The sequence below is a fragment of the Ascaphus truei genome, chromosome 5 (assembly GCF_040206685.1).
Source record: "Ascaphus truei isolate aAscTru1 chromosome 5, aAscTru1.hap1, whole genome shotgun sequence".
In the NCBI taxonomy this organism is placed as follows: Eukaryota; Metazoa; Chordata; class Amphibia; order Anura; family Ascaphidae; genus Ascaphus; species Ascaphus truei.
Window position 1 is genome coordinate 303,348,696 of NC_134487.1, and position 19,592 is coordinate 303,368,287.

Sequence of the window (19,592 nt, forward strand, 5' to 3'; positions counted from 1 at the left end):
TTACTTAAATATTGTCTTTATTGGTAGGTCGGTGTATGCCAATACTATCCGGACAATGAATGTACCATTTATAAAGCATCTATATACATTATTACATATGTGAAAATCATTTTATTTTATTTATTATTATTACCAGATTATTTAATAACCTTGGTGTTCCAAAAGTTAGGCTTGAAAAATATTTTGCATTTGGCCATTAGGAGTTTTTCAATATCAAAACAGGAATTTTTTAAATATTTTTTATATTTGTACATTATATAAAAATTATACAATATACAAAACTGGATGGATTTGTCTTTTTATTATGGAAAATACAATGACGGACAGGATACCTATGAAATTACACAGTAAATTAAATTCATATAATTTATACTATAAGTGTATTTAATAGATTGATGTACACGTATTCCAGCATAATTATGTTGAATCAGAATTCAAGGCAATTTGAGTTAATTAAACTGTCTGAGTAATTACAATCTTGAATTCAGTGAAAAATGGATTTTCCAAGTATGGGAAAGATAACATTGTGACGAGGATTTTAGTATTAGGATTTGCCAGTGTATAATACCTTTGTTATACAGTTAAAACCAATGCAAAGGTGCAGAAATAGATGTGTACTTTGGTATGCCAAGGCGAAGAACGCAACACCCAGAAGCGCTCAGACACCACTGAAATAATGCTACAGAAATGTGGATCTTTTGATTAGAAAAGTCTTTTGGGAGTATAGTTAATTTAACTACTAGATAGACAACTACAAAGAATATTTTATCAAAGAGTAATTGTAAAGATTTTCAATTAGTTCTTTAATCGTCTCCCAAGGTTGACCTTAGTATTGGATTTGCTCAGTTTGTTCCGCGCGGAGCATGTCGGTGTAGGCGAGATGAAACTAGTGGCATATTAATTAACCCGGGAAAAACAATGCCGCACTACAATGTGTGAATGTATATACAAAAACAACAGTTATATATTAATATGTATATACACTCAAAAACATACATCTATGGGATTAATCATAGTTTCATAATTCACATATTCACAGCAAATACTGAATAAATGTAACTGCTGTCGTTTGTTCATGTAATAAGTCATTTCATTGTTTAAACAACACTATTTCCGAGAGGATACCATACATCTTCATTTAACTGGACAGTATTAAGCAAGATGTTAACTGCTGCAATAAATGTTCCTTTGCTTTTTACTATCAGCCTTAAGACAAGTCCCTCAAGCTGTGTGACAAAGTATTCCACCTGAAACACAAATAATAGCGTTAAAGACATTTTTTGGCACAGCGTGCATGTTTTCCTTTGTACAGATAGTTGTGTTTCTAACATAATAGGTCTTCAGAGCAAAGTACTTATTTTAACCATGCAATGGTATCAAATAAAAATGTTTAATACAAGCAACAAGTAAAACATTTGTTTTTTCCGAATGTCACCATTCTCAATCCAGGTGTGGCACCATTAATGCACCTGTTATTGTGCGGTAAGAAACTAAATTGCACGATATTTCGCAAGTCAGGGCGCCATTGTCTTGAGTGGCTAATCTCCAGATAACCTGTTAAAACTCAGACCAGCAGAAATGCGTTATCGTGTGATTGCGGGTGCAATAACATGGGGGTACATCTCTACATATGTGTATACTGGCAGCAGGTGCAAAAAAGTTACCTGGACAGGGAGATCATTGTTGTTAATATCCATCATTTTCACAAAAGGCCAGAAAAAAAGGTGAACTCCGTAGGAGTTCAGTATTGTGAAATGCTTCACAATTATGCAATTTAAAAAAAAAAAACATATGAAAGTGTCCATGTACCGAACTTAAACACATTCGCACACCTTGAACAGAAAGCCTATGGAACTCATTAGTGACCGCTAGAAAGGGTAATCTGCAATGCACCCAATTTCTCGAGCTGTTCTCCGTGGGGGCATCAGCTTGGATTGAAGTTCATTTATAACACTTTAACACAAATATGTGTGAGGTACTGTATATTGAATGTTATGTCCACACATTTGTAATAGAGCTGCTGAAACTAGCATAACTAATGTCTGATATTCTGTATTCTTGTACAATAAAGCAAAATACAGATTTTTTTTTAATCCAAAATAATTTACAGAAGAGGATGTGACCTGAAGCCGGCCCTTCCGGAGGAAAGACATTGTTACTAGGATTGGATTTGCAAACACAAGGAGTGGTACTGGCTGTTGCAGGGTTCGTCAACTCCACTCCTCCAGGCCCACCAACAGCTAAGGGGTTCAGCATATCCCTGCTTCAGTACAGGTGGCTCAGTCGAAGACTGCACCACCTGTGCTGAAGCAGGGATATGCTGAAAACCTGACCTGTTGGTGGGCCTGGAGGAGTGGAGTTGGCCAGTCCTGGGCTATTCTGAAAAGAGGTACAAATATGGCACCTGTATATATATGGCTTGTTTAGTTTGGTCAAGTATCTTCAACCAAAATAAACCACACAAATCACTGATGCCTGCATCCTGCCGGTGCTGTCCTGGAAGATGCGTGAAGCACTTTGCACCTCGGTATTTTACAGCCTGTTCATGTCACTGTGCTATGGGAGGCTGGGGGAAAGGTCACAATCACACTTACGATTTCATTGTAGGTGGGGTCAGCAGATTTTGATTGTGCTTTAATTTTTCTCAGTGTGACTTCACTTGGATCTGGTAAAAGGGAAATCTCAACATGGGCCGTTGGGGAAGACCCGTCTGGTAGATGCTGAAAAAAAGAATAAATAGAGAAGATAAAGCCCTATGTTAGTACTTAACCAAATAATTCAACAGAAAGAGGACATTTACAAAAAGTCTACACATTTATTTTCCTAAAAAAGTCATTCTTCAAATTTGGCAAATGTAATGTTATTGGGTATTGTTAAAATCTAAACCAGTCATAACATGAACATCAGTGACAGGAAACGGGACTCGGAAACGCGTCGGTTCTCAATGCTCTGTGCATTATCACTTTCTCCTATGTAAAGAACTCGGATGTTGCTCCCCTGAAAGGTATCACAATCTGCAACAAATATAGATTTCCCCAGGAACAATACAGTTACCAGAACGTTTTAATTTAAATGTCCCCTTTTTATGGTATTAAGCTGCAATTATCTGTACATACATCTACACATTTGGATACAGAAAATATCCCTTGAGGGTTGCTACTGTATAATTAACAAACTAGGTGCACTTTATACAGCAGGAACAAATCCTCCCTAAGTCTGCTGGTCAGAAAGCGCATCGCACAGGAGATGCTAATGCCAATTATAAAAATAGAACAGAAGGGCGGTGCACTGCTGCCGTCAGGGTTAAAGGGAACCGATGTCCACACGCAATATAAATGAATAAAAAGGTTGTTTTATTGAGTGCATATACACTAAAATAGTGCTACAGAGCGAACTCTGACGCGTTTCGTCCCTGCCTGGGACTTTGTCAAAGAGTATCAGGTACTATACATGATGATGTATATATAGTGAACCCACACAGCCATTGGTCCAATTTAATTGGTGAGCAAATTGCAACACAGGTGATGCATAAATCGTTAATTATTCTACAGGGAACACCTATCCCTTAATAATCAATGGAGTTCACATACACAACATCATCATGGACGTGCAGATGTATTAACAAGACACGAAGAGACACAAAATACAATTAAAAACAATACTTGTATGTAAAAAACAGACATAATATATGTATTACAAGTACCAGTAACTAAGTAGCACGAACCAGCAACATACACATATATATATAGAGAGCCTTATGGAGCTCTAAGAAAACCCAATTAGGACTTTTAATATCTCTGATCACTTTTAACATACATGGTAGAAAATAGTTTATCAAAATCAGCCTCTATAATATATATATCATTGAGAGGATCCACTGTCAAATGTAAATGGATTCATGTATATGATAAATATATGTATTGTGTAATAACTATAATATCTAAATTAATAATATATATGTTATATTCTAACAGAACTCTATATGAACCAAAAAAATTTACTTCAAAAGGGACTATTAAAGGTATATATAATTAATATTGATCTAATATTAAATGAAAAGTAAAAAGTAAAAATACACATTCTATAGTAAATATTAATAAAAAATCTCATAAACCAGCAAAAACTGGTGCTCAAACTAAAAAGTGTTTTAAATCCCAATCAGTGTTGATCCCCATCGGATGTAATGTGTTCATAACATGAATCCAATACATTTCTCTTGTGTTAAGTTTGTTTAACCTATCTCCATGTCTAGGGTGGATCTTAACATGTTCCAAAGCTGAAAAAGAAAAATTAGAGATGTTACCCATGTTGCACAATGAAAAATGCCTTGAAACATGATGCAACATATCTTTTTTCAAAAAGTGTCTAATGTGTTCTTGTATCCTTATTCTTACAGGTCTAATTGTGCGTCCAATGTATGACATCTTACAACCACATTGTAAGCGATAAACCACATGACTTGTATGACAATTCATAAAGCTATTGATTCGATGGTTACCCTCACATGTAGCAATATTTTTTATAGATCTTGAATATTTGCAAATTGAACATCGCCCGTATTTACCTCCGCTGTGGGGTCATCTTGTTCTTGTGTGGCGCCGGGATTAGAGAGGCAGTGGTGGAGGGTGGCGGCATACTTAGCCGTTCTGTTCCTTCTCAGGGGACGCGGCGGTATTGTTGCCACACGGCCTCCCAACCACTATCCAGCCCCTACCCGTGTGAGGCTACAGCACTCGATCAAGTGGGGTGATTATATACTTATTATATGTATACCACAATGGGACTCTGAACGGAAGTTTGCTTTATCAATACACATACAGCTTATTCATTCTGGATGATTAGTATTACTGGCATACAATTTGGAGCATCAGTGTTTCCTTGAAGTGATTCTGGGATTTCCTTTACCTTTATAATGCCAATTATAGACTATGGGGACATAGTATATGGCACCGCACCCAAACTCGCCTTAGCAAACTAGACACGCTCTGCAACTCAATATCCTGCATTGTCCTACAATGCAACTACAACACACATCACTGCGAAATGGTCAACAAAATAGATTTGCTATCACTTGAGTCTAGGCGCAAAGTTCATTTTACGGTTTTGCCTTCAAACACTTTCTGGACAAGCTACCCGCCTATCTGAATAAGCGCCTCACCCCTACCTACGGTTGGTCGCGGTCCCAAGTTTTTTTTTTTTTTTTTTTTAAAGCCGCTCCTCCTTCTCTTACCGTGCACCCCACAACTGGAACAATCTACCGGAGACTGTCACGGCCACCGCCAGTCTAAGTTCTTTAAAAACTAAAGCTGTCTCTCATTTTAATCCAGTTTGTAACTGTTACATATGCCGATAACATATATTATCTTTACTGTTTATGCAATGTCTTTAAACATAATGTATAACCCTATTAATTTAATGTATCCCTGTATTGTCATCATAACTCTGTGCCAATGACATACTTGAAAATGAGAGGTAACTCTCAATGTATTACTTCCTAGTAACACATTTTATGGATAAACAAACATTTGGTGAGTACAGTTTATTGCCCAGGTAAGACGAACACAAAGATATATGAGAGTTTGTTATAATGAAATAACTTACAATGTTCTTCAGATGCTTTAAAAGTATTAACAAGTTTGGCTTCTTGAATGATATATGCAGCTGCACCCCTGGTTTCTTATCTGTGTGGGGTAGAAAAAGAAAATATGGTTTTATTATCAGTGACGTCTACGAAATGCAATATTTTAAAAGTTTTCCAATTAAAAATGCCATTCACACAAATTGCTCTAAACACCAGAAGTCATCAAAGGGACGTGCGAGATATCACATCTGATCCGGCAGTAACTGCCATTGTCTGGAAATACTCCAGGGGTTTTTTTGTTTGAGAGAAGTTGTCACGAAAAATAATATTTCCATTGTAAACTTTCTTAAAACATGAAACTGTTCCTCAGCAGCCCTCTATCTGAGCGTGGTGCTGACAGGAAGATATGTGGTATAGACTGCTGGATTGCGGGGGCTATTGCACTATATACTGCTTGGCATGCGTTGCTCGGCCATTACAGGCTTAGAACCTAAAATACTATGAAACAAAGCTTGCATTATGAAGCAAATGTTAACATTGCTTCAGCTTAACGCAGCTGCAGCAGCTCTAATGCCTCATACTCTTTTCTTTTTGTTAACTCAAGTTTTATTGAAAGCATTTAGAAGATAGGAATGGGAACGGGAAGTAAAAAGCGAGAGAAGGGCGGGGGGGGGGGGATCATAGTGTACCCATCATACGTTTCATTAACTGACAATGTATACAACCTCAACTCCATGCTTATATAACGGTTATTACCCGGCAGGAAATGTGATATACTTGATAATGCTACAGATAATACAAGTAGTAATTGGGCAAAACACACTGGGTAGACTATAATGCATAATAAGGGCATAATATATTGTCATGCAGAGGAGCAACATTTTGATGGATTTCATAAGAACAAACTCCCAAACTATCTACTATATTTTTCTGTGCGGATCCGGGGGTCCTGAGTGCTGAGGAAAGATTTCATGTTGTATTTGAGCAAGTCCGTAAGTCTCTCTATCACAGCGCTGCGCTGATCTTTTTGGATAACCAGGTTCTGGGATGCGGATCCGACATACGGTCGCGAACATCTCGGGGTGAGCAAGTCTCCGCCGCCGTCCGGCTGTAGAGGGACCCTCTGCCACACCCGCTCCGCCAGGGGGCGCTCAGCCGCCGGCTGAGGTAAGTTAATTAAGGGTTAATTTAGTGGTAAGAGTAGGGCGTTAAAGATAAGGGTTTTAGGATAAGGGGTTTTAGGGTAAGGGGGTAAGGTTTTTAGGGTAGGTGGTAGCGTTAGTATTAGGGGTTGATTAGGTTTTTTTAGGGTAAGTGTTAAGATTCAGCACTTATTTTGGCAGCAAAGTGGCCGGCGGCAAGAGGTCCCGGCGGCAAGAGGTCCCGGCGGAAAGGTGATCAGCGGCTAAAAGGCTGGTGGAAATTTTGGCGCTGCAAACTGGCTTAATGTCCTAGACCCCTGGATGGGGTTGGCAGTTTTTTCCCAATTTGCAGCGATGGAACATCTCGCTGCTGTTACAAAGTAGGAACACAATTTATCAGATTGGTGGTTCAAGTTTTTAACGGGTTTAGCTAAAAGGAATATCAGATCTAGATAAACGTTGATATCTTGGATTGATTCAAACGAATTTTGAATCAAAGTCCAAAATCTACTAATTTGTAGGCAGCCCCACCACATGTGACGCATGTCCCTGTTTGCCCTCAGTTTTTCCAGCATTTGTCAGATGTACCTAGTTAAATAATACTTATCATGCACCACCTGAACAATATTTTGTAGGCATTCTCCCTAATGGTGGTGCAAACATCGTACAATTTGGGATTTCTCCGGAACCGGTGTAATGTAATGTAATGTAATGTCTAATTAGCAGAAAGCGGAATAATTCAGAAGATTGCATATTAAATTGAATAATGATCCCTTGAAATTCTAGCAAGTTCCCTTTAGTTATGTTAATTACGTCTGTAATACCAAGATTCTTCCAATTCTTAAAGGATTTGGATGCCATTCCCGGAGAAAAGTTAGGATTTCCAAATAAGGGAATTAATTTTGAAGGTGAGGAGAGGAGATTAGATTTATCTTCCGCCCGTTTAAACAATTGTAATGTAAAATCTATAGTAGGAGATGGGGAACGATATTTTACACTTTACTCATTAAACATTCGGGTATATGCTCGCAATGAGGCAGGTTTAGATAATGAGTTCACTATGTCAACCCATGCATAGCAGCAAGAACTAGAATGCCAGAACATCATTTCTGCTAAGTGGGTTGCTACTGTAGGTTATACTTCTTTAAATCAGGCCTGCTAGGACTCCACCTGAACTTGCTGCCAACAAGGTTGATTTGGCTAGGCTAGGCCTCTTGCCTAACTAGATTTAAACAATCTATTGTATAGATCATAGTGAATTTTTAAAGGTATAGCAATCGGGAGGAACTGAAAATGATATATGAGTCTGGGGAGAATATTAATTTTTAATTAAACATATTGGTGGTTTGGTAGAGACAGACCAAGAGCTTTGGCTTAATCAGAGTTTATTTTGTACCCAGTGAGTATACCGAATTCTGCAAGTCTATGATGTAGATTTGGGAGTGAGGTTAAAAGGTTCACTACTGTGACGATGACATCACCTGCGAATAAGGAGATTTTGTACGTTTTCCTGATTTGAATGTCTTGAATATTAGGGTCTTTCCTAATGGTATAAGCAAGAGGCTCAATGATTAGCCCAAACAGCAACGCTGACAGCTGATTCTGTCTAAGGTCTTCTCTGCGTCTCCAGGCACAGGAGAATTGCTTTTACTTTAGAGATATTCCCATGATCCATGATATCGATTATTTTCTTATGTTGTCTGAAGCCTGGCAATGAAGTATAAAGCCTACTGGTCCCGATGGATCAGTCGGATTAGGATGGGGTTTAGTCTGTTGGCCAACATTTCGCTATGGATCTTAAGGTCAGTGTTTAAAAGCGAGATTGGTTTATAGTTCTTGTAACACAATGCATCTTTACCTTCGTTGTGGATGACCGCTACTGTACAGTATATACGCGTTAGACATTTGTGAAGGATTATGATTACCCTCTGGAAATGTAGATTCAACAATTAGGGGACTAAATGATTCCAATTACAAGATATTTCTTGTAGTATATGTTAGAGATTCCATTTGGACCATCTGCCTTGGAGGGTTTTAAGTTTTGATTGACCTCCCCTAGCTCTTCTCCCGTAATCTTAGCATTCAGAGTAGTAAACGCTTCTTGAGAAAGTTTGGGGAGATCCCAGTTTTTAAGGTAGTCCAAGAGTTTAGACGTTAGACCATGTTTTGGATACATTTTAAGTCTAAATTATAGACGTGAGATTACACATTGGCAAATGCTTTTGCTATTTGGATTAGGTTGTGTGAAACCTCTCCGTTCTTTCATTTTGTAGCTTGCACGTTAGATTTTGCTTTCATACTTCGGAATCTATTAGCTAAGGGCCTGGTTGCCTTTGTCGTAATATAATTGCTTTGTCCACTTCAAACCTTTTTCAGTATCCTCTAATTGAGTTTGACTAAGATCATTACATAATGAGATTAATCTTTTGTATAATTTGTTAGATGGTTGGGATTTATGAGATTGCTCTGCCCTAGTGATCTTGTCAGTCTGACCCAGTATAGTCTGCATCTTAGGTTTCTTCTTATGTTGAGCTAGAGAGAAGAATGTGCCTCTTATGTAGCCATTATGGGCGTCCAAGAGAGTAGAGGTTGAATTTACATTCCCCTCATTAATCCCAAAGAAGTCTTCTAAAGCCTCATTAATTTTTTGATAAATTTCGGAGTGGTTTAACAACGATTGACAAGGCGCCAATTGAATTATTTTGGGCTAGACATTGGAATCTTTAATATGATATGTATACAGTAGGTGTGTGATCTGACTAAGTGATTGGACCTTTTTTTGGTCTGTGTAATCATTGTCATCAGGCTGGGGTTAATACAAACTGTATGTAATCATTTCAGAGTGAGTGTTGTGGGAGGGGAGGGGAGTAAAAAGTATAATCCCTTTGGATATAATTCAAGTACCTCCATGTGTCAATTATAGGAAACTTTGATGACAAGTTCTTGAATGTTCAACTAATGGAGAAACTTACCTAATTTCTGAACCACACCACAAGGAAGTATGATAGGGTCTGGAAGCCCTGGGAGGCTGGATAGGGGTGCGCTCCCGGAGGGAGAGAGGATATGGGTGTGATGAATGTAAAATATGGTGTTTACTAAATGTTGTATGATATGCAATATAACTGTTTTTGTTTGTAAGAAATTTGACACAAAATGGTTGTTTCCCCCCCCCTCTTTTTATTTTTTTGTATCCTTCCCTTCCCCATTTATGTGTGAAAAAGCAATACAAATATAAATTAAAAAAAAAACCTGTATGTTCGCATTCTCAAAATCAATCTCCAAGTCTCCTTTGGATTTGTAGCTCTTTTGTATCTTTTCTTTTGTGGAGAAATAATGAGTACAATAAATAAAACAATTAAAATAATAAAAAGTTCAATAACACCTCTGTTTCTGGTGGCTTTAGGAGACTGCAGTCCCAACACCCTATGTGACCTGTCTGAGAGCATTATATCTTCAGTCAGGGCCGGAATCGCTGCTTCAGATAATCTTGTAATCCTTCGACTGTGACAGATCCCGGTATGTTTCTGAATCTTGGATTCTGTCTTCTTTTCCTGTTTTCTAGGTCCTCCACCGTGTCTTTGAGAGTCGAGACCTGGGATTCTGTCAGACATCCGGAGGATCTCCACGTCCATGTTAGTCTGCAAGGTGTAAGGTTTCCTCCATTTTAGCTTCCAGCTCTCTCGGCCTCTCGCCACCAAAGAGGCGATCTTTTATTTCACTTCTAGCACCGCTTTCTGGAGCTCAGCTTGTATGGTGTTTGTAATGTTTCTCAATAATCCCTGTAGGTCTCTTTTAGTGATTCTCGTGTTCCCCTCACGCTCCGGCTCTGAAGACACGCAGGATTGGAGGTGGGAATCGCTGCTATTTTCAGATTCAGCAGGCTGAGAGTTGCTTCTCTGGAAGAAGTGAGATACCTCAGGACCCGCAGAACGTTTAGCCTCCGGATGCATCTTAAAGTGGTTGCTAAGTGTGTCTTTGATTAAATGTACCAGTTTTCTTTTGATTTGTACAGTTTAACAGGCTTAATGTAGGCCACAGAACGGATCCCCTACCAGACCGTCCACCTCAGCGCCACGCATGCCTCACCGCCACTTACACGCCGTATATGCCGTGCACCTTGGGGACGCAAACAGCAAATATGTTTCTCAATTTACATGTCGCAATGACTGGAAATGCAAGCGTTCGAAAAAGATATTTGTTAAAATGAAGTTTACTTTTCTGATTCAATTTGCTTCAGCTACTGTAGCAATCTGAGTGATTTGTACATTCATGTAATTGAAATGAACAACTTCTATTGTGTGCTTTTTATGCCCTCAGGCGAACTAGAAAATGAAAGTGTTGGAACTGATTTAATATTTGCAACTCCTTCAACTTTAAAAAACACAGCAAATGAATATATAAAGTTGTGCAATGCACAGCAGCACATCACAGGAGGGTGAAGAAAGTAAAGCAATGCCCTGTAGCCATTTAAATAAGGGATTGAGATCATTCCCCCAATATCAGTATGCCTGTGCAAGTGATACGGTGAGCAGAACGTTCTGGCTGAATAATAACTGCATACAGATGTAGCCCGCGTTCACCAAAATACTCTGCCATACATGTGGAGCAAAGCGATTCAAGCACCTTATTACAGTATGTAGGCCCAAAGTGGCACATTTTGAGTCATCTTTAGTAGCAATGTCTAAGTTTGCGGACGCTTCATACAAATGTCCCCCCATGTTATTCTTTGTTGGTCAACAGCAACATTATTTCATTTAAGCAAACGTCATGTCTAATGCCCAGATTGCCTTACACTTAACCCTGTCGGTGCTGAAGGTCCTGCAGCCTCAGACGGAGTTATTTACTTCAGCAGCAATTACATGACTGCCACGGCCCCACGGCAAACAGAACCGTTTTGATCGGCTGGCCCACTCTGTTGGTCGGCCCAAGCAGACCCTTGAAAGTGAGCTTTTCCCCATCCCCAGGGTCACACCATTCCAGATACATCATAAGGGCACTGTAGAGGTTAGCCTGATTTAAAGTTGAGTCTAGTATTGGTAATAACACATACAGTATCAATTGAATTGTCTGTCATAATTAATGATATCCGTTTGCTGAACTCCAACAGGTTAGGTTTTAAGGATATCCCTGCTTCAGCACAGACTGCTCCATCAGTGCTCAGTTGAAGACGGCACCACCTGTGCTGAAACAGGGATATCGTTAAAACCTGACCTGCTGGTGGCCCCTGAGGACTGGAGCTGCCCACCCCTGGTATAACATGCACTATGCTCTGGCAGCCTGCTAATGATTTGCAGAAGTCGATACTTTAACTGTATTCTAATGATCGTTGCTTATTCTCTTATACCAGACCATGTACTGTGTGGCTGTTGTGTTATTTTAAATCATGCATTGCTCTGCAGTCTGCATTTGAACTTTTTTACTTCCATTTTATTTCAGCTGCAGAAAGACCGATAAGAAACTAGTAGTTTATGGTCTTGATTCGACATCATCACTTACTGTATGTTTTTAAAATGTCAAATATATATTGTGCTATCATGTCCCACTTCTCAGCTTCTTAATCTCAGAGCTGCTATTGCTATTACACGCTACAGAGGTCACGACCACAGGATACCGCTTGGACAATATTGAACTTTTTGGCCCTTTAATACATTTTTAAATTGGAAAACTGAAGATGAAATTTCTATGAAACACATTTTCCCGGGACCAGCAGAGAACGGTGTCACAATACTGTCAGACCGTAACAAACGTTAACGCGGCAATCCAAGACAGTTTTTTTTTCGTCTTCATTTTTTTAATACAGAATTGAAGCCCTGAGGTCTCCGGAGCGCAACCCCGTTAATTTCAGCTCCAGGGACCCAAATGCTTCCGGAGATACTTGCCTTCGTAGTGGGTGCCGGTAGCCAATCCAGGGTTCACTATATAGCCGTTTTTCAAAGCTCCCGGGCCTTGTGGGCGAAAAGGAGGCCGTGACATCACGCGGCGCGGCGTCCTATTGGCCCATGTGATTGGGGGCTGTTCACACGGCGGAAACCTGCAGAGAGATACCGGCACCTCCTTTGAAGGTCAGTATCTCTGGAAGCAGGTGGTCCCCGGAGTTTAAATGAATGGGGTTAAGCTCTGGATACCCCCTGCTTCGAACCTGTATTAAACAAATGTAAAAACAAAATATGGCTTGGAATGCTCCTTTAATAATTTACATTTGTACAAACCACTTCTGTATTATATAGTATATAATTTGTATATTAGAAGTCTGCGGGTTTTCACATATTTTTCATTGATTAAGTACTGTATGCTAAACGTCTCAGCCATTCAATGTATTGGAAACAAAATGTTCACAGTCATTTTGAAGTCTAATTCTTTTTGTTAGCTTAATGAGCAGAGACGTAGGAAATTATTTCACAAAAAAGTCACTCGCTAAAATTTCACGAACTTATCAACATTTGCAAATAATTCGCCAAGCTTTAGCAATTAATAATGCATTGTACATTCTGGTGAGAAAAGTGTTCTTTTCATCAAATTAGTTTCTAATTATTTCATTAGTAAATACAGTATGTAACAGAGACTGAGAAATACATCATTAGCCTATTGGGGATACAATACTGTGATGTCTGTGCAGGGAGAGGAGGGGGAGCAGAGAGAGGAGGGATAGGAGGGGGAGCAGGGAGAGGAGGGGGAGCAGGGAGAGGAGGGATAGGAGGGGGAGCAGCTAGAGGAGAGCAGGGAGAGGAGGGATAGGAGGGGGAGCAGCTAGAGGAGGGAGAGGAGGGGGAGCAGGGATAGGAGGGGGAGCAGCTAGAGGAGGGGGAGCAGCTAGAGGAGGGGGAGGAGGGGGAGCAGGGAGAGGAGGGATAGGAGGGGGAGCAGCTAGAGGAGGGAGAGGAGGGGGAGCAGGGAGAGGAGGGATAGGAGGGGGAGCAGCTAGAGGAGGGAGAGGAGGGATAGGAGGGGGAGCAGCTAGAGGAGGGAGAGGAGGGGGAGCAGGGAGAGGAGGGATAGGAGGGGGAGCAGCTAGAGGAGGGAGAGGAGGGATAGGAGGGGGAGCAGCTAGAGGAGGGGGAGCAGGGAGAGGAGGGATACATAATAGTTTGCAACAAAGTACAGAAGGGAAGCATACTTAAGAGAAACAGAAGAGTTTCAACAAGAGGTCATTCTCTGAAACTAGAGGACGGCAGGGGAAATGTGACGTACTTCCTGGGGGACAGGGTGGTTGATTCATGGCCCCCCAATAGGTTGTAAATTCTAGAGATGAGGGAACCAGTCCAAATCCGTTTCCCGGATGTTCTAGTGTATTCCATTCAAAATCCGCTCCGCGATGTAAAACCCAACAACGGATTGTTACAGTTTCAATCCGCGAAGGATTCACCCAAACCGCCATTGTATCCAATCCGAGGATCCAGCAATCCGCATGCAGCTTGCTGAATGCACAGATTGTATTCTTAAAATCCATCAGAGTATCACGGAATCCGCGGATGGATTGACAGTGTAAAAAAACAAACACAAATCTGCTAAAGGCGGATCCGCAGAAATCCGTGGACCAAAGGAACCGGTCGATCCAAATCTACAAAAAAAAAAAAATTCACCCAACTCTAGTAAAGACATAAAGATATGCTAAATATAAAGAGAGCCAAGGATCACGTGGGGTCTGAGCTTCTAAAGGAGATGGAAAACGGCAGACACGGTCAAGGGGTTAGAGACGGGCGGAACAGGCCGTTAACATATCTCCCAGCAGGCACCTCAGGTGTGCTCCTTTCTCAGCACATGCGTGTCTCCCTCATTTATTTGGAGGGTATATGCTTGAGGGAATATATATATTTTCACCCACCATAACTTAAAACGTGATGGTAAACCCTACAGTCTTGAAAATGCAAAGCCAGCAGTACAACCAACTTCACACTGATGATACCCATTAAGGTTGAAACACGTCTGTGAATGGTTTCTCTGGCTTTGCATCTGATTCCCATGCTGTGCTTTAAAGCTGTGTTAACAGCGAGCATTAGCTTATATGGGCTCCATGTAACAATGGTTTTTCAAACAAAAGGTGACACATTATGTGCACATTTGCATGTAATTTCCCAGAATCCCTTGCTGCAGTGGAAGCACTGTATGCTGGGGATAATGGTGATAGGCAGGGTTACAGACCTGCCTAAGACATGTGAATGTGCTCACAAGTGATTTTTTTATTATATATATTATACCCGGCGTTGCCCGGGATGTAATGTTCCCTCTCCCCTCTCTCTCTCTCTCTCTCTCTCTCTCTCTCTCTCTCTCTCTCTCTCCCCCCCCTCTCTCTCTCCCCTGCTCTCTCTCCCTTACCCCCTCTCTCTCTCCCCTCCCCCCTCCCTCTCTCTCTCTTCCCCTGTCTACCCCTCCCTCTCTCTCTCTTCCCCTGTCTCCCCCCTCTCTGTTTGTCCCTCGTTCACATCAATCCGGCCGCTACCCCTTTACAGGTCCGGTCCCTCCCCCCCATTTACAGATCTGGTCACCTGCCACCCCTTTACAGCTCTGTTCCCCCCCCAGCCTTTAAAGCTTCATGCAGTGTGTGTGTGTGCATCAGTCAGTGTGTGCATCAGGCAGTGTGTGTGTGCGCGCGCCAGTCAGTGTGTGTGTGTGCGTCAGTCAGTGTGTGCGTCAGTCAGTGTGTGTGTGTGCGTGCGTCAGTCAGTCAGTGTGTGTGTGCATCAGTCAGTGTGTGTGTGTGTGTGTGTGTGTGTGTCAGTCAGTCAGTCAGTGTGTGTGTATCAGTCAGTGTGTGTGTGTGCGCGTCAGTCAGTGTGTGTGTGTGTGTGTGCGCGTCAGTCAGTGTGTGTGTGTGCGTGTGTGTGCGCGTCAGTCAGTGTGTGTGTGTGCGCGTCAGTCACTGTGTGTGTGTGCGTGTCAGTCAGTCTGTGTGTGTGTGATCGTCAGTCAGTGTGTGTGCGTCAATCAGTGTGTGTGTGTCAGCCAGACACTGTGTGTGTGTGGCAGGCAGTCAGTGTGTGTGTCAGTCATTCAGTGTGTGTGTGTGTGTGTGTGTGTGTGTGTGTGTGTGTATGTGGCAGTCAGTCAGGCAGTTCGTGTGGCAGTCAGTCTGGTGTTGCCCCTCCCCCTCTCTCTCTTGACTGTTTCCCGCCCCGCCCGCTGTGTGTGTTCTGACTCTTCCCCTGTCACCCTTCCCGGGGGTGGGCGGGGTGTTACCTCGCAGGACCCTGGCCTGGCCTCATCGCTGGCTTCTCCCTCCCAGCAGTAATACGGGGCCCGCGGTGTGAGGAGGAGAAGAGCCGAGTGGGCAGGCGGAAGGCGTCGGCGTGTGAGAGGCGGCGTTGGCGACTCGGGGTGAGTGCATCGGGCGGCAGGTGGCGTGAGTTTGGCGGGCGGGATGCAGTGTGTCGTGAGGTGAGGTGAAGGAGGCTTGCTTTTGGTGTGACGGGGGGGGGTTGGTTTGAGGTGAGGCGGTGGCGCCGAGAAGCGGGCGCCGATGCCCATGGGTAGCGGTGCTGGCGGCGCCGGGGAGGCTTGGGTTTGCTGTGAGGGGGGGTGTGGGGAGAGGTGAGGCGGCAGCACTGAGGAGCGGGCGCTGATGCCCGTCGGAAGCTGTGTCGGCGGCGGGTGAGTGTGGCAGTTGGGTGAGGTCATAGAAGCATGCAGACCAATGAGAGGCGTGCGGGGGCGGGGCTGGGCCACGGACCAATCTGATTGGCCAGAGGGTGAGTGACAGACCAACTAACCAATAGATTGCCCATAAGCACAATCTGGGACCCCTTCTCTTTTCTCTCTACACACTCTCTCTAGGTGACCTAATCACATCTTTTGGGTTTAAATATCACCTCTATGCTGACGATACACAAATTTACCTTTCAACCCCTGACCTTACACCTGCTATACAGACCAAAGTTTCTGAATGCCTCTCTGGAATATCATCCTGGATGGCCATCCGCCGACTGAAACTTAACATGGCAAAAACTGAGCTCCTTATACTACCTCCCAAACCTGGCCCTACTACCTCCTTCCACATTACTATTGGAAATACGATCATTCACCCAGTAGCCCAAGCACGCTGCCTAGGGGTCACACTTGATTCCCCTCTCTCATTCTCCTCTCATATTCAAAACGTTTCTAAAACCTGTCGCTTTTTCCTCCGCAATATCACAAAGATATGCCCTTTTCCTCTGTTACTCAACTGCTAAAACTCTGACCCAGGCCCTCATTCTCTCACGTCTCGATTACTGTAACCTCCTGCTGTCCGGCCTTCCTACCTCTCACCTGTCTCCCCTACAATCTATCCTAATCGCTGCTGCCAGAATCACTCTACTCTTTCCTAAATCTGTCTCGGCGTCTCCCCTCCTGAAATCCCTCTCCTGGCTTCCGATTAAATCGCGTATCTCACACTCAATTCTACTGCTCACTTTTAAAGCTTTACATTCTTCTGCCACTCCTTACATCTCAGCCCTAATTTCTCGCTATGCACCATCACGACTCTTGCGTTCTTCTCAAGGAAGTCTTCTTACTACCCCCTTTGTATCTAAAGCCCTCTCCCGCCTTAAACCTTTCTCACTTTCTGCCCCACACCTCTGGAATGCCCTTCCCCTCAATACCCGACTAGCCCCCTCGCTATCCACCTTTAAGACCCACCTTAAGACACATCTGCTTAAAGAAGCATATGAGTAGCACTGGATAATCATGGACACATGACACAAAGCTTGGCCCCCTGCAGACGCACTTACTAGTATTCCCTCCTACTGTCTCTGTACGTTCTCCCTACCTACCAATTAGATTGTAAGCTCCTCGGAGCAGGGACTCCTTCCTTAATGTTACTTTTACAGTATGTCTGAAGCACTTATTCCCATGATCTGTTATTTATATTTGTTATTTATATGACATGTATTACTACTGTGAAGCGCTGTATATTTTATGGCGCTATACAAATAAAGACATACATACATACATACATACATATACAACGTTTTCTGCAAACAAACAATGTTTTCATAAATATAGATATGTATGTATGCATATATATATATATATATATATACTTACACATACACACACACACACACAACTGGAGACAGTACTAAATGTGAATCTGTCTCTCAGAAACACAGGATGCAGCTGAATGATAATTTACTGTATTTACAGTAGTTGGATCTAAATCAGTAGCTAACATTTATAATCAATACACAGCAACTAGTATCCCATTTGAACCTGTGGGTCCCAAGTGGACAGCCGGCTCCCCATGTATGGGGAGCATGGATGAGTTTCAGGGGACCCCCTGGCTCAGCTACACCTAATTGAAACATTACTGATTCCCAGTCACGTACACGGATACCATGAGCAGAAACATATTTGGAGAACCAATGGATGGGATTTGAAATAGGTGTTGAAGAAATGATGAAACACTTGCCTGCTGCTACGGATGATGGTTTCTCGGATCGGCCACGATTAACCTCATCACGGATCATGTCTAGCACTTTTCCACCCTGAAACAAAAAATCATTTTTTTTTAAATTGCTAATTTAAACAATACTTCCCTTTGGAGCAGTTTGCACTCACAAGAAGACTAACAATAGCAGCTGGTGATTACGTGCCTCCGACATTGTGTGTGGGATTTCCCAAACAGAGCCTAATAAGCAAGCATGCTGCGTATAGAGGATCACTAACCCTGGTGTTCTGATTTTGCCTTTATATTTTTTTCAGCTTTTTGTTTTACCTAAACTGGGTTGATTTTGTATTATCGGCAAAATGTTAATTTTATAGGGAAAAGAAAACAGGTAATCCAGAGCTTTTGTATTTCTATTTAAGGCCCAGAAATACTCAGCTCTGTTTGCGTAACAATAACCTAAAGTCAATTAACGTTAGGTTAACAGTAACACTTTTCCACTCCGAGGAATAACCCAATTTAACTCCTTCAGTAGCATTGAGTTATATTTTTCCGTTAGCAATTATTGCTAATGCAAATGAAAAAGAGGCACTCCCCCTAACGTAATATATTACTAAAGGCTGTTCAGGTGAACACAGGGAATTAATGTGACATTATATAGGTCCTCACCTAAACATTGCGAGGTGTATACTGTAAGTCACTTGGTACTCTGGTAAAATAGGACACACCTCTCTCTGGAAGGGAGTAATGCCTCCTATAGATAAGACAGGCGTAACGCCATGTTACATGAAGCTAACGCAAGTAGTGCTAATTTAACATGGAGTAAATCCTATGCTAGGGAGTTAAACAGCGGCATATAATTATCTCCGTAGATATGGGTTAAACAAAAGCGATTGTTACTATTTTAGGTAAATTAACATTATTTGTCCTGATTTAACAGAGCTTAGTGTATCTGGGTCTAATTATGTATGCCATTAATACCTATGTAACAAAAATAATGATAATAAAATGACTGTGCTTAATTATTATCAACAATAATAAGAATACTAATAAATAATAATGTGGGTAATTATTGGTGCCAATTAGCATTGATATACACACACAGTGGTCGTAGTAAGACAAATCAGAAGCTGTTTTAATATCTGCTCACCCAAACAATATACCTTAAAACAGGGGTTAAAAACTCCAGTCCTCAAGACCCCCCAACAGGTCAGGTTTTCAGGATATCCCAGCTTCAGCACAGGGGGCTCAATCAGTGGCTCAGTTGAAGATTAAGCTACTGATTGAGCCACCTGTGCTGAAGCTGGGATATCCTTAAAACCTGACCTGTTGGAGGGTCTTGAGGACTGGAGTTGAGAACCCCTGGCTTAAAGTAAATGAACGGAAAATGACAGTGTATACAAACACCCCGGCAGTGAGAGAAGTCAGGGGGCAGTATAGTCTCTGTCAGCGATCTCTCCACATGTTGTATAGAGGGGGTGTTTTGGGAGGTATATATGTCAATGTCTACCCT

The 19,592-nt window shown here is 41.9% G+C and overlaps 1 protein-coding gene across 1 annotated transcript in view; it reads right to left on the reverse strand.

Annotated features, from left to right (window-relative positions):
* Positions 1 to 19,592, reverse strand: part of PIK3C2G (phosphatidylinositol-4-phosphate 3-kinase catalytic subunit type 2 gamma) — a 218,116-nt gene continuing 198,524 nt past the window's right edge. Inside the window, exons 29-32 of the mRNA XM_075599209.1 lie at positions 18,104 to 18,179; positions 5,602 to 5,681; positions 2,595 to 2,720; positions 1 to 1,247 (exon numbers count right to left, since the gene is read on the reverse strand). Of these exons, the coding sequence (XP_075455324.1) occupies positions 1,098 to 1,247; positions 2,595 to 2,720; positions 5,602 to 5,681; positions 18,104 to 18,179 (432 nt within the window). The 3' untranslated portion in view covers positions 1 to 1,097. The remainder of the gene's footprint in view (positions 1,248 to 2,594; positions 2,721 to 5,601; positions 5,682 to 18,103; positions 18,180 to 19,592) is intronic.